This window comes from Pseudomyrmex gracilis, unplaced genomic scaffold, assembly GCF_002006095.1.
Source record: "Pseudomyrmex gracilis isolate BER0280 unplaced genomic scaffold, ASM200609v1 scaffold_31, whole genome shotgun sequence".
Classification (NCBI taxonomy): Eukaryota; Metazoa; Arthropoda; class Insecta; order Hymenoptera; family Formicidae; genus Pseudomyrmex; species Pseudomyrmex gracilis.
In genome coordinates this window covers 402,003-418,361 of record NW_018020615.1, presented here as the reverse complement: position 1 = coordinate 418,361, position 16,359 = coordinate 402,003, and the positions used below count along the sequence as shown (strand labels likewise).

General features: G+C 32.2%; 3 protein-coding genes across 4 annotated transcripts; 1 reads left to right on the top strand and 2 right to left on the bottom strand.

The window, feature by feature from the left end:
* The first annotated feature begins 34 nt into the window (after positions 1-34).
* LOC109852606 (transcription elongation factor B polypeptide 3) lies at positions 35-4,228 on the top strand. Its single transcript, XM_020423895.1, has 8 exons — positions 35-164; positions 728-1,811; positions 1,942-2,120; positions 2,211-2,383; positions 2,850-2,950; positions 3,074-3,273; positions 3,428-3,707; positions 3,795-4,228. The coding sequence occupies exons 1-8, from the start codon at positions 96-98 to the stop codon at positions 3,872-3,874; spliced, it is 2,166 nt and encodes a 721-aa protein (XP_020279484.1). The 5' UTR covers positions 35-95; the 3' UTR covers positions 3,875-4,228.
* Positions 4,229-5,198: 970 nt separating this feature from the next.
* Positions 5,199-9,985, bottom strand: LOC109852580 (transmembrane protein 19-like). The gene is made up of 6 exons (XM_020423848.1): positions 9,689-9,985; positions 8,481-8,591; positions 7,506-7,793; positions 7,334-7,438; positions 6,954-7,169; positions 5,199-6,812 (listed from the first exon to the last, which is right to left on the bottom strand). The coding sequence occupies exons 1-6, from the start codon at positions 9,840-9,842 to the stop codon at positions 6,652-6,654; spliced, it is 1,035 nt and encodes a 344-aa protein (XP_020279437.1). The 5' UTR covers positions 9,843-9,985; the 3' UTR covers positions 5,199-6,651.
* A 1,592-nt stretch (positions 9,986-11,577) lies between these two features.
* LOC109852582 (transmembrane protein 19-like) lies at positions 11,578-15,942 on the bottom strand. Of its 2 annotated transcripts, XM_020423852.1 has the most exons (7): positions 15,729-15,942; positions 13,628-13,738; positions 12,732-12,854; positions 12,570-12,644; positions 12,405-12,509; positions 12,040-12,255; positions 11,578-11,898 (listed from the first exon to the last, which is right to left on the bottom strand). In XM_020423852.1, exons 1-7 carry the CDS (start codon positions 15,880-15,882, stop codon positions 11,738-11,740), a joined length of 945 nt encoding a protein of 314 aa, XP_020279441.1. In that variant the 5' UTR covers positions 15,883-15,942; the 3' UTR covers positions 11,578-11,737. The 2 variants fall into 2 exon arrangements, with proteins under 2 accessions (XP_020279441.1, XP_020279440.1); XM_020423851.1 differs by having other exon boundaries at positions 12,570-12,854.
* Between the last annotated feature and the right edge of the window lie 417 nt (positions 15,943-16,359).

The window sequence follows — 16,359 nt, the reverse complement described above, 5'->3', positions numbered from 1 at the left end:
GTGTAATACGGGGTTTGAGGAACTTTAAACCCCGCTCCGCCAGTCTCGCCACAAGCGAACAGCTCGAGCAGCTGGTGATCGCCAGTGATTGCAATATGTCGTTGGTCGATAAAATTTGCTATTATCAGCGAAACTTAGAGAAATATGTGGATGACAAGGAACGGGTACGTATGATTTGTTGTGGAATAATAATTGCCAGAACGTTTGTGATCAATTGTTAATAACAATGACATCCGCAAATGACCCTTATAACCTCGATATTCGAGTGGACACACAACTGCTGCACCTTTCCATTTCTTTCGTTGTTAATAAACTGGTTTTTAATTATCTCTCTCTCTTTGTGTTCCGACGATCCCTGCAACAATGCTCTGAAATTACAATTTGGTTGCGTGCGACAAACAACACGACGCGAGGACAGAACACAGATTTGAACAACGTTCACGCGCAATGTTCTAACGAAACGATTATAAAGCGTTTATAATTTTTATTTGTCTCTTAGATTTTTTCAATAAATTATAAATTACGAATTTCATTAATTCGACGACGTCCGCATAACTCAATGTCTTTTTCAGACAATGTTTTTTTTTTAATATGTAAATTGTGCTTCTGCATTTTTTTTAATCATGAAATCAAGTTGCATATGTACATATTTAATTGTAAAAACAAAAAAAAATATTTTTACATATTGATGATGCAAAATAAATTTTTAAATATTTTGTCTTTATAGATATTGCATTGTATTTCCAAATTGCATAACCTACCGGTGACGGTGCAGCATCTACAGGAAACGGGAGTGGGAAGAACTGTAAATAGCTTCAGAAAGTATGAGGGTACTGTTGGCGATGCTGCGAGGGCCCTTGTTTTCAAATGGAAGACAATGGTGGCGGACGAAGAATCTAGCGATGGTGAGGATGAAGACGAGCCTTGTGTACCTGATGTTCACAAAAATTATCCCGACAGCCAGGCATCACCAAAGGCAGTAGATTTACAAGAAAACGCGTCGTCTGATCAATCGATAGAATCAAAATATAAAGAAAATAAAAGTAGACATAGAGAAGGTAAAAGTGAAACGACCACAAAATACAACACAATGTGTTCATCCAAATCAAAGACAGAAGATAAGCACGAACTGAACAACAAGAGCAAACACTCTTCCAAGCATCATTCCCATAGTGAGAAAAAGTCTTTGATTATTGAAAAGGAATCAAAAAGCAGTAAGTCAAATGTAAAAAAGGAGGAAACTCATAGTTCAACGAAACAAAGCCATAATAAAACAGATGATTCGATGAAGAAAGATAAGATCAACTTAACCGTCAGAGATAACGAGGATGACAGTAGAAAAAGAAAGGGAGATACGGTGAATGTTTCAAAAGAAAACAAGAAGAGAAGACTGACAGATGTTAAAACCGACGAGGAGAAGTCCAAGTTACTTAATGGGGACAAGAATTTTTCTTGTTCGAAATCTTCCGGGAGTAATGAACAAAGCGACAAACAGAAGAAGCAAGAAAAATCCAAGAGCAGTTCCGTCAAGCTCAAACCGGAAGAATTGAACAACAAAACCAAGGATAGCGGTGAGAAACAAAAGTTTAAAAAGGACGAGGACAAGAATCACAAGAAACACGACGCGAAAAAAGAATCCAGCCATCATTCTAAAAAGGAGAGTTCCAAAGTTAGATCATCCAGCGACAAGGATCACAACAAGAGTAAGGAAAAAAATATAAAAAGCGAGCACGCGGAAAACAAAAGCAAACGTACGAAGATCAAGGTGAAGCAAGAAATAAATAGCGACGATGGGATTGATTGCAACTCCGGTGTGTAAAAAGAAACATTTCTCTCCGTTAATTTATCCCATCAAAAAGAAGTTAAAAAACATTTTTATTCTGACAAATATAATCAAACGTGCATATTTTTATATTTGATTTTTTTTTGTTTTTGTTTTAGGAACAAGTTTTGCAGAAGCGCTTGGCATGTGCACCGTGTCTCAGCCGTTGAAAAAACGTGCCAACAACTCGCTCGCTCAAAGTTCCAGCAAGCTCGTTAAAACGGAACGATTGTCGCCTCCGATTAGTAACAAAAAGATCGCGGTAAAAACTGAGCCGGAATCCAGCGACGCTTCGAATGTAATTTGTTTTTTTTTTTTTTCACATTTAGCATATTCGTGTATTGCGCGAGAGATAATTCTAAAAAAAAACACACCTTTATTTTCACAGCCGTCTCTTTTGGCCCCGAATATCAAATTGGAACCGCTGAGCGCAGATTTGGTAACTTTTACGTTGCCGGAAATCAGTCCCAATTACAAGCCGTTGCCACACGTCAACTCCATCAGTAGTCGTAGAGAAGAGTTTAAACCAATCGACGATATCATTTACGTCAAGAATCAAAGGTGCGATTATTATATATTATTATTTATATTCACATCAGCCTTTCCCGGCCGAAGAAGGGGACTTGGTTTACAAGCTTTCCAATATCATCCATCCATCCATACCTTAACACCTCCCATTCTCCCAACCTACCTACACATATCGTTTTCTTACCCTAACTACTTCTACTCTGTACATTATCTTAGTTAACTTACGTCTAAATTGTCCACTTAACATTGTCCTTCTAAAATCCACGCATATCTTACAACTTGACACTTAAATCTATTCTCTATCTCCTATAACTTCTCCCAATCGTGATTAACCTTCTAGTTTCTTCTTCTTCTTGTTGACTAGAAAGAGTTAGGTACTAATTTGCTTCTTTCCTTCTTTCTTTTTTCAAAGGTGCGATTATTTATATCGCTAAAACAACGAAACTGTCTTGAGATATTTAGTTGCTGAAAAATTTGTTTTGCTTTCTGAAATTTCCAGAACAAAAGTATACTCTGGTAACAAACCCACTGCGCGATATGGTGCGAAGGTGCCCACGTTGTACGAATTGTGCCTCAGAGTATTGATGGACAATATTGACGGTGAGCACATTTGTATTTGTTTTATTCGCGCACTGAAATTGTTTGCACATTACAACGTACCGCGGGGATGTGTATCCTACAAGAAAGGACTAAGTGTTTTTGTGTGTTTTTTTTTTTTTTTAGCTCTCGAATATACCGGCGGTGTACCGTATGACATATTAAAGCCGGTTCTGGAACGGGCTTCGGCTGAACAGTTATTTACGTTGGAACATTATAATCCGTACCTTATAGAGGATACGGATACGTTATGGGAATATCATTGTAACAAAGAGTTCAGAAGCATGGAAAGAAAAGAGATGGAATCGTGGCGCGATATGTATATGGTGAGTAAAACTGAAATGATAAAAAAACATCCGAACACACAGTTCATGCGTGCGTGCGTGTTTGTATCGTAAAATATGTTTGGTACGTTTAATATTTTGTTGTTGCAATGACGTAAAACACACACACACACACACACACATTTGTATTGTTCAGCGCTGCTTGGACGAAAGAGAAGCAAAATTGAAGAACGTCACTGCGAACATCAAACAGTCCATTGACAACTCCGTCCCGGTCAGATCCACAAAGCTCGCGTATGTGGATAATGTTGTGAAGCCACCGCGAAACATACTGAAGAAGCAAGCGAAGTACGGCACGGCTTCCGCCATACCTGTCACTGCTTCTAGTGTAAAGAAAAAATTGTCCAGTCCTGCAGCTAACAATGCGACAAACATTGCTGTACCGGCACCGCCAATGGTTCGATTTAAGGCATCAAGTTAGTATATTCTCTTCATCAATATTATACTCTTCAAATTTGATTTTAAATTATTATTTTAACATCAATTATACTCGCGCATTGCAGCATCGAACAACGGGAAAAAGACAAAAGCACCGCTCATGGCAAAGGCGTTACAATTAATAAAGGGACGTTACAAACGGTAGCTCGAAATGACGTCGATTTTCGAGAACGTCGGACGTGTAACATCGGTCGTAAACGACGATCTTCATTTCGGAATTTACGTATATGCTGTATACTGCAAGGCAGTTATATAAAAACAAAAACAAAACAAAAAAAATATAAACATCACATCTCACATTCAGTGATTATTCCGTTGGACTTTGACAATTTATACATTGTACGTATTTCTTTTGCATAATATTTATCTCAAACTTTATGTAAAAATAATGGATCATAAATTGATACATACAGAAATTTCTTATAGAAATTTCATCGTAGGAGAATTAATGTACAATTATCCATCGAATATATAATTGTTCATTAGAGATGATTTTATATTGCTTGTATTCTCATTTTATATATATATACATATATATATATATATATATATACATACATACATATGTATATACATATATATATACATATACGCATATATATATATATATATGTATATATATATATACACATACATATACAGTTATATATGTATATATATACACTCAGTATCTTTTTAAGAGAAGCATAATATTTTCCGGAAGTCATAATGATTTTTGATATGTTATATATTCATATGTACATACATACATACATATTTTACACACAATCCGAACATATATACATAATATATTCAATTACATACATATATACTCTTTCGTATGTATATATATTCAACTATATATATATATATATGTGTGTGTATGAAAGAGTATAAACAAGATAAGTGACATTTGAAGTATATTCACTTATATTGTTTTACACACCCGACCGTTTCGAAAATATTCGAATATATTATATAGATATGACATGTGTGTTGTGTATGTCACACTAGCTCAACTACATAGAAGAAAAGCTAGCGAATATTTATGATTTCTTCTGTACACTCTTACATAGATCCACACAAATCCTATTAAATAGATAAAGGTTTAGAAATTTTACTTAAATTTATAAACTTTACAAATATATATGTTTTTTGTACATATATTTTTTGCGTCTTTAGAGATCCTTTTTTTAAAACGAAAAATCTTTTTAGATTAAATCTTTAAGTGCGGATATATATATATAAATTTATGTTTTGGCGTGCATAATATTGTGTGTGTGCGTATGTGTGTGTGTGGATGTGAAGATTTAATTTAGTAACGCGCGAGTCAGTCATCCATTCGTGCGAGTAAAACTCGGAGACTATCCGGGTTTTAGATATGTAGCTGTGATTTCCTTACACTTACAGTTGTAATGAGTTCTCATTCTCTAAATCTGTTATTTTTAATGTATAAGAGAAAAAGAGGAGAAGCAAAACGAAATAGTATAAATAATTAAATTATTTTTAATATAATTTAATCGTATTATTTTAAACATATCGATAGAACACAAACAGGAACAATATAAATTAGTTGCCACACTTATGCTTAAGAACAATGATGAGACAGAAAATCTGATGTTCACTGATTATACATATTGGTTATTCACTTATTTTAATAATTAAGTAATGTACTCTCGATCAAGCACCAAATAAATCATGTTCCAAACATTTATTTCTACAATTAACATCATTCACTTGCTACATTATCTAGTAGTTTGCAAAAAAGCTTTGTTTTTTATTCAATATTTAGTGTAAAACATACTGTTTCTGAATTATATTAATTCAAGTATTACTTAAAATTTTCTAGTTATGAAGTATTGAAATTAATTATCTTTGAAATAGTTTGTATTTTTCGTCTAGCCAAATATGTATGCACACTTTTTACAAATGTATCGGTATATAATGATATAAACTTACAAAGTTTTATATCCATAAATATGTGTAGAGAATATATATTATACGTATTAAAGTGAACGAGAAAAATGTATCAAAATCTTATTATATATAATTGTATAATTCTTATAATTTTTATTCTATAACTCCACTTTAATTCTTACATCTATTAAATTGACACTCTTCTGAAAAAGTGATATATTTACATTATTTACATTTTATTATATATGTACACACATTCACACATGCAAATTTTATTTATAAAGATCTTATTGCATTTTGCGCCGAAACCAACACAGACATACACATATATTTATCAGTAACTTTTGCTTGAGGTAAAATGTGATGAATTTTTTTCTAACAAATAATAATAATAAAAATATAAACATTTAGCATTACCTTTTAATTAAATACGACATGATCTTTTCGAACGACAATAGAAACATTATACAAATATTTGTCAGTAAGCTTTAACTAAAGAAAATGCGATATATCTTGTGACAAATATGTAATATATCATGTGTATATATTTCATATTTAAAAATGCAAACACACAAGAATGCTGATTTATACGATATTTTGTAAATCTTTTTATAATATCAAAATAAAAGACTCCATAAGTTTTACAAAACTGTCGTAAAATACAGATCTATACATATTAGTTTCAATATCTTCATCACATAAAAAACTTTTAGTTTTAATATAGTAATGATGCCAACCATATACTGTATACCTACAATATACCTAATAAAATAAAAACGCACAGTTCACGAAATGCTTTCGCATACACGAAACGTTGTAATGCTTACATAACAATAATAAAAATATAAAACAAACCAAATATGAAAAATAACATAACCACATATACTAAACTCTCGAGATTGAGCGTGAGTAATCTATCCATTAGAGTAACATGTTTTACTGGGAATTGGAATTATTAACATTTCTTATATTAAAACTTTCATGTTTCTCATATACAATCTTCTTTCTCCTTGTTTCTAGACTAAATCAGAAACTTGGCCAGAAAACATTGGCTATTCGCGGAAGAATAAGAGCGATTCCAATGCTAGAAAGAAGATTTACACTGTGGTTATCCAAGATTTGTTTACCGCTTATATATTTTACGCCTTTTCCCGGTCGTCCTACTATGAGACCTTTCTCGTCAATTCCTACAAATACACGGTCACATTTTACAAATATGTCTGATGCGATATGAAAAAAAGTGCTCGATAATAAAACTTTTTATCTTCCAAATCAAAATGACAAAAAAACAAGCAGACAACAATGACAAAACTTGAAGGCACATTTACCTGAATATTGTAACGTCGCGCCAAGAATAGAATCTAATAGACTACCGAAAAAACCTCCAAATCCTCCAACAAGTATAATGGGCCATTGTGGTGACGACAATTCCAGTACAGTCGTGTCGACGGTGTACAATATCACAACGTAATAAACCAAACCAACTGCTAACCCACCAAGAAACGAACATAAAAGACCCATCCACGATACAGCACCGTTTGTTCCTTCAAAAAAAAAAAAGGACGAAAACTTTAATTGTTATCTCAGGTTTTACGATCTATTATTGTAACAAAAATGGATACTTTACTAAAAACATTCGTAATCATAAAGTATTTATTGTATTTGTAAGTATTGGCGTATCGAACGCATACAAAATTAGCATTTTTACCTCTTGGCACTCTTTTCCTTGTTGTAATAAGGAAAGGATCGCTTTTACTGATCACAGTACCAAGTTCTGAAGCCCACGTATCGCCACAACAACATGCAAATGCTCCTACAAAACATTTTGCTTAGTAATTTAAAACACACACATCCATAAGACTGAAGATGACGATATTTACCTAATATGGCAACAGATAACCACGAACTACGATACTCGCTGTTGAAGTCTATAGGTCGCTCTCCACTACCAACATCTAGCAAATATAATAGAGCCAACTGAGTAGCCATACCGCCATTACAGAGCACTTGCGTCCAGCTACGCTGTCCTCCTTCCTTAAAATCAGCTTCGATTTTTTCCTTTTCTACAGATCGGAACTTCGTCGCTTTTGATCCAGTGACGAAGAATGTTGCAAGTGCTGCTAGGTGAGCATAGCTTGAAAGTGTTAAGATAAAACCCATAACGAGACCTAGTGTTCCATAATTAAACAATCAATTAATAATCTACATAATATCAACAATCAATTAATAATCTACATAATATCTACATAATGTTGCAACATGTAATCAACAAAATTAAGTAGTATAGTAGAGTGCACCATATCGTCCCGTGGTAAAAGGTAGTTCTCTTCTGGCTATCTCCTATCGCGCGCCAGTAGATGAATCGGATCTCGGGCCATTGGCGGAGATCGAAGAAGAATGGCGCTCGATAGTAAGAAGCGGTCGAAGAACTGCTTACCTTGGACGCGGAACAATATAGTGCATTCTACTACTATACTTAGACCACTCAGCTTCAAAACTTAAACAATTTTTTAGCAATACATAGACTTCTTACAAATCGATTTGGTATCTTTAGATATTTTTTTATGCTAAGATAAAAGCTTTATTCTTTCACTTAAAGTGAGAAAGATGAACTCTGAACTTGCACAGCCAGTTCAGTAAAAAAGTACAAACTAAAAACAATTGCACAACAACAATGACAGAAAAAAAAGTAATGAAACTGCTTTTTTTATAAGCTATGCAAACAAATGTCAACTTATATAAATATAATGAAAATATTACAACTTATCACCTCAAACTATTAGAAATAAACATCAGTACAATTTATATTTGTACATCTTCGTCTTACAAATTATATATATAATTGTGTTACATACCAAGAATCCCACCAGTGAAATCTATATTTTTTTTGCTGTATCCCCAAAACAAGAATAAAAGTGGTACTATAACTGCAAATAGCCATCTCCATGGTGAAATCACTGAACGTTCTAAAATAAGAATAATGTATATAAGAAGTATAAACAGATTTTGCCTCAATAACTGAACTTGGACATCAGAAAAAGATTTGTTACATAAGGTTTACAGACATCAAAACTACAGAAAAGAATATAAGATAGCTTACGATGCACGCAACTATTAAACTTATTTGAATATTCTAATTTATGAACATGTATGACATCATCTTTTACGACTCAACAGAATTTAATTTGAATATTTACATTTTTGTACAGTTCTCACATGATTTTTTGAAACATTTAGGTAATAATGTTTTTATAGTTTGCGCCATATTTATATATCTAAGTTTTCATTATCTTGTAAAATATATTTTGAGCTATTAAACCACTAGGTTTTTTACCTTCTTCCATTATTTTTATAGCAATAAAGAAAATAACTATCTGTAATACAAATAAGATAAATGTATACAGTTTCAGTACACTAATAATAACAAAAACTGCCATATTTCTAAGCCACATTTGTTAAATTTTTTTTTGCTATCAAACTTTTTTAAGATTCCACTGACACTAAAACCAAACTTGTTCAACTCTGACTTCTTTTACTAGATTACAAAACCGAACTTGTTCTTTATTCAAGAATAACCTCAAAAGATTAGAGTACCAATGTTTGTCCTCTAAAAGTCTAGTAACTGTTGAGCACATTAAATATATCGCAAAACAATAAATCATCTTAAATGTAAACTGAGATTATGGATTGAAATGTAAAACAAGGTAAACAATGTACAAAAGCTTCTTTCTGGCAAAACAATTTAGACAAACACAAAGCACACAGTAAACACGATATAATATTCTCACGAACATGTACTAAAACACAACCACAAAAGCACTCTATTACATCATGTACATATATACGTACATAATAAATTATTTCTTAACTTTGTTTTGTAAAATTTATTATTACACACACAGTTAAATAAGATCTTTTGTTTAGAACAACAATTGTAAACACATAAATTTTCACTAGCCGTAACAAAAAAAATTAACACTGACCAGTCAAAAATAACGTTACCATTAATTATTACTTAATAGTAATTAATATCAAAAACGCGTATGAAAAATTGCATATGAACCTTCTATGTGGTTTTCAGAATCCGGCCAGAGTATTGAGTAAGCCACATTTATTATCCAAAACATCATCGAAATCGGGATAGCGCAGGCACTTAAAAGGACTGGCACCAACACGTGAGAGTGTTGGTCCTTGCGATTTCCAGTTGAAGAAGTCATTGTGTCAAGTGTTTGCAGATCCACCTCGTTCCACCATGTGTTCAACACAAAAGATCACGATTCTCGCACAATGCCGAATATAAAGAATTACTTATCGTGACACCAGCACGATCTTTTTCATCACGCACGCACACACCTGCCTGCTGTTGGTGCTGTCACCTACCATGAATCATGGTCAAGCTAACTCATTCGATGATTTTGTTCATTGAAAATCTATAATAAACGCGACGTGAATTATAGCTTTTCAATACTAGTTAATAAATAACGGAACGCATCCTATAGTTGCGTTCCGTCTCATATACGCGCATTTATATATATATTATACGTGACGTGTACTATAGAAAAATAAATACGCGCATATGCGTGAAACGGAACGCATCCTATGATCTCTTTCGCTTCTTCCGCGAACTGACGCTTGCGCGGAAAATACAATTGTCTCGGTATTTGTCTCTCCATGAGTTTACACCATATCATATTTTTATCCACCCTCGACAGTTAAAATTTAAAAAAAATATTGAGCACCTTGAGACACCATTACTCCGGCTTACGAATGTGTAAACTTCCCTCTCTGACATAACGTCTGACTGCAAAGGTTTTTCCTGGTATCAATACTCGCATCTTAGAAAATGATAAAATAAACCAGTTTGATAAGAGAACGTTATAAATTATACCAACTAACACACACACACACACACAGATACACTATTCCATTGTATTGGTACTTAAAATTTTTTTTCCATGATATCTGACATATTTTTAATCTTTCTTTTCACTAATAACAAAATTTATCAAAAACAGACAAATGTCGCTTATAAGACATCACTTTGCTGTTAATCCGTCGATATAATTGCAACAAGCTTTGAATCTTTACGTCAAAACAGGATCCAAAAAAAAACGTCAGTTACAAATTGTATTCTTATCTCTAAGGTCACAGACAAATTGAATCTGTAAAGCCGTAAATTTATGTCATTATTATTCAATGCGTGAGCAATATATATGTTAAACATTAACATGACCTTCTTACTTTACTATCGTCATCTAAACCAAATAATTCGAAAATTTATTGCTCGTATATGTGATAGAATTTTTAGTAAAATAATCCAATCGTATAAACCTATCGTCTTTTTTCACAAAACGAGCAATTGTAGAAAATCAGTTCTGGATCATTACTTTTTACATGTAACGAAGTTTGCTCCCAATTTTTCCTGGTTATAAAAACCAACATGTTATTCATTATGTTAAATATATGTATTTTTACATGTATATACTTGGTTTCGGGATTTACACAATAAAGCTATTTACTTCCTGATAAATCTACCATTTAAACACTTTTGCACTGTCTGCTTAAATATTGATATAAATCTTTGTAGAAACCTTCATTTCATTCGTAACCATTGTCCTGCTTTTGATAATTATTATCGTGTGTGTATATTTTATATTTAACAATGCAGACACACAAGAATGATATATACAATATTTTGTAAATTTTTTTATACTATCAATAAAACAATTCACAAATTTTGCAAAACTGTCGTAAAATACAGATTTATACATTTGCATTTGTTTCAATATCTTCATCACATAAAAAAGTTCTGGTTTTAATATAGCAATGCCAATCATATACTGTATATTTACAATATAGTTAATAAATTAAAAACACAGTTCACACAAAGCTTTTCCATACACAACGTTTTAATCATTACATAAAAATAATACAAATATAAAAACTCTAATATGAAAACTACCGTGAGCAAAACTAATAACAATCTCGAAATTGAGCGTGATATCCATTAAAGTAACACTTTTTCCTAGGAATCAGAATTATTAACAATTCTTATATTAAAACTTTCATATTTCTTATATAAAATCTTCTTTCTTTTTGTTTCTAAAATAACTCAGACACTCGGCCAGAAAACGTTGGCTATTTGCGGAAGAATAAGAGCGATTCCAATGCTACAAAGAAGATTTACACTGTGGTTATCCAAGACATGTTTACCGCTTATATATTTTACGCCTTTTCCCGGTTGTTTTACTACGAAACCTTTCTCGTCGACTCCTAAAAATACACGATCACATTTTACAAATTTGTCTGATGCAATGTAGCAAACATTGGTCGAAAATCAAAATTTTTATTTTCCAATTCAAAGTAAGAAAATCACAAGAAGACAAAAATGATATAACTTGAAAACACATTTACCTGAATAGTTCACAGTCGCGCCAAGAATAGAATCTAATAAACTACCGAAAAAACCTCCAAATCCTCCAACAAGTATAATGGGCCATTGTGGTGGTGACAATTCTAGTACACTCGTGTCGACGGTGTACAATATCACAACGTAATAAACTAAACCAATTGCTAATCCACCGAGAAAAGCACATAAAAGACTCATCCACGATACAGCACCGTTTGTACCTTGAAAAATAAAGCAGAAATATTTTAATATCATATCAATTTCATGATTTTTTATTGTAACAAAAATAGACAATCTAATAAAAATCTTCATAAATATAGAGAATTTATTGTATTTGCGTATCGAACACATAAACAATTAGCATTTTTACCTCGTGGCACTCTTTTCCAAGTTGTAATAAGAAAAGGATCGCTTTTACTCATCACAGTACCGAGTTCTGAAGCCCACGTATCACCACAACAACACGCAATTGCTCCTATAAAACATTTTGTTTAGTAATTTACATATACACATGCATAAAACTGAAGACATTTACCTATTATAGCAACAGACAACCATGAACTACGATACTCGCTGTTGAAGTCTATAGGTCGTTCTCCACTACCAACATCTAGCAAATATAATAAAGCCAACTGAGTAGCCATACCGCCATTACAGACCACGTGTATCCATCTACGTTTCCCTCCCTTAAAATCACCTTCGATTTTCTTCTTTTCTACAGATCGGAACTTCGTCGCTTTTGATCCAGTGACGAAGAATGTTAAAAATACTGCTACATGAGCATAGCTTGAGAATGTTAAAATAAATCCCATGACGAAACCTAGTGTTCCATAATTAAACATGCAATTAATAATCTATATAAGAAGTTAAAACATGTAATTTAAATTAAATTAAGCAGTCCAGTAAAGCGCACCATGTTGTTCCGCGTTAGGAGAGGTAATTCTTGTTCGGGTACCTTCTATCACGCGCTGTTGGCGGAAATCAGAGAAGAATGGCGCGCGATACTAAGAGGCGATCAAAGAACTGCTTTCTTTGAACGCGAAACGATATGACATTCTACTGTACTTAGCACACTCAGATCCAAAATTTAAATACTTTCTTAGCATTACATAGACTTCTTACAGATCAATATGTTCTTTAGATAGATTTTTTATGCATAATAAAGCTAAGATAAAAAGCTCACAACAATAAACTTCTCACAAACAATATGTTCTTTTTTGCTAAACTAGTCGCTGTTCAAAGGTTATCTTTTTTCCTTCCACTTAAAGTCCACTTATGTAAATTTTTAAACAAAAAGAAATAAACTCTGAACTCGCGCACAGCCAGACCAAGAAAAAAGTACGAACTAAAAGCAATCGCACAACAACAATGACAGAAAAAAAAGTAATAAAATAAAAAAAAGTAATAAAATAATAAAATAAAAAAAGTAATAAAACTGCTTGTTTTATCAGCTTAATAAACATATGTCAACTTATATAAATACAGATGAAAACATTACGACTTATCACCTCAAACAAGTAGTATAAGTAAACATCAGTAATTTATAATCGTACATATCTTCTTATCATACACATTGAATTTTGTTTTACATACCAAGCATCCCACCGATGATATTTATATTTTTCTTGCGGTATCCCCAAAAGAAAAAGAAAAATGGTACTCCAACTGCAATTAGCCATCTCCATGGTGAAATCACTGAATGTTCTAAAATAAATATTACTGTATATAAGAAACCTTATAAACTGATTTTGCTTCTGTAACTGAACTTTAATATCAGAAAAAACTTTTTACATAAAATTTAGAGACACCAAAAGTATAAGAAAAAAAATATAAGAAAGCATAAAATTGTGATGTGATTATTAAAATTTATGTAAATATTGTAATTTATGTACATGTATGATCTCATCATTTACAATTTAGAAGAATTTAAGTTAAATAATTAATTTTTTGTACAAATCTCTCACAAGATTCTTTAAAAACATTTAAGTAGTAATTTTTTCATAGTTGACATATATATAAATCTCAGTTTCCATTATCTTGTAACATATAAATGTTAAGCGCGTAAGACAGTCCAATGTACGCTCCTTCGCAGATCTTTATTAATTAAGATCTCAGTAAGTATTGCGACTTTCGCAAAGTGGTACAGAACTTTTTGACTCAATAGAACTCTCTCTACCTGCTCACGAGAGATTGTACGGCAATTACGAGACACCTTGTATATATGTATATATATATATTATATATATATATAAATACGCGACAAATATTTAGCGTATGGCTCTCACTGACCGAAAAATTTCACGTTCTTTCAGATTTTTTAAATTTGAAACAACGTGGTTTTGCTATTGACCTTTCTTAAAGTTCCACCCGGTAAAAAATTTTTCATATATCGTCACTCCCTACGTATAATTACATAAGTGTCACATATGGGATTTTCAGTTTATTGCATAGTGACACTCAGAAAATCATGTTCTTTGTGGTCTCTCACCAAGTATTAAAAAAAAATATTCATAAGTAAGGTAAAAATTTAAAACCGAAAGATCCCTTAACTAGGGAAACTATATGAAGCTTCAAACTTTTAAACTGCTCTCCTCTAAAATTTGCGTTTTGGAGTTACGGGATTATACGTAGGGAGTGACGATATACTTATACACAAATTAAAATAATTATATCTAATTATGCAAATTTATATGCCGAATATGTCCATACAATTTTATACACGGAGAATTTCTTTTTTTAAGAGAATGGCTTCAGAGATATTCCATATCAAATTACAAAATAACTCTATTAGTATCATGTTAGATACAAAAAAAATATATAAAACTATATTTTTACTATATTTTAAAAAAATTTTTGATATATAATCATATATACTTATATACAAAGTAAACTTATTATATCTAATTATGCAAATTTATATACCGAATATGTCCATACAATTTTATACATGGAAAATGTTTTACCGGGCACTGACACTGAAAATGAGATACTACTAAACAGTCAGATAATATTAAAATTAATTAACAATTAAAGATGTGAGAAAATAGCTCCAATATTATAAATATAAAAATGAAGATTTCCCATAAAGCCATAAGGAGCAGACACGGTTGTTGATGTATGAAGTGCAAAAATGTATTTTATTGCATAAACATAATATGTAATATATAATATAAAACGTTTTCGACCGTAGGTTTCGATCTTTCTCTCAATATATATCTACAAAAAGGACCGCAAATTCATACATAATGAAAGAAATTGAGAAAAACAAATTCTATTTCTATGCGATTAACCAGCAAATAAGTATCGTTTAAAATTTGCGCAGACGTTACTCTTGTCAGTTGCGTTGCTGTCTTTGTTTATGACAATGTGGTCCATTATGTAACATTCTGTAATGCCGACATATGTTCGTTTTATCCTAAATATGTAAATTTTTAAGTCGTATTTTTTTTCTCAATTTCTTTCATTATGTATGAATTTGCGGTCCTTTTTTGTAGATATGTATACATATATTGAAAAAGACCAAAACCTACGCGGGTCAAAAACGTTTTATATTATATATTATATATTATGTTTATGCAATAAAATACATTTTTGCACTTTAAACATCAACAACCGTGTCTGCTCCAAATCTTCATTTCTATATTTAAAATTAATTATTAATTAATAGTAATTAATATTAAAAACGCATACAAACCTTTTATATGGTTCTCAGAATCCGGCCACAATATTGAATAATCCACATTTACTATCCAAAACATCATCGAGATCGGGATAGCGCAGATACTTACAAAAATTGGAATCAACACGTGAGAGTGTTGATCATCACGATTTTCAGGTGAAGAAGTCATTGTGTCAAATATTTGCAGATCTACCTCGTTCCGCCTTGTGTTCGACACGAAAAGTCACAATTCCCGCGCGATGCCGAATATAAGATTACTATCGTGATATCAGCACGATCTTTTTTATCACGCGCGCAGACCCTGCAGTCAAAGCCGCCACCTACTTGAATCTTGGTCAAGTCAACTTATTTCATGATTGTTTTCACTGAAAATCTATAATTCACGTCACGTGTATTATAGATTTTCAGCATTGGTAGTAAATAACGAAACGGTGTTGTCTCAAAGTTGCGTTTTCGCACGTGCGCACTGCACCGCTGGAAGAATGCAGTGATGTACATATACAGGATGTCCCAGAATTGCCGTACAATCTCTCGTAGGCAGGTAGAAGAAATAAAACTGAGTCGAAAAGTCCTGAACCATTTTTTTCTATTATTTATAATAAAGGAGTAATTATTGAGTAAATCAGGCCAATCAGCGCAGACTTTT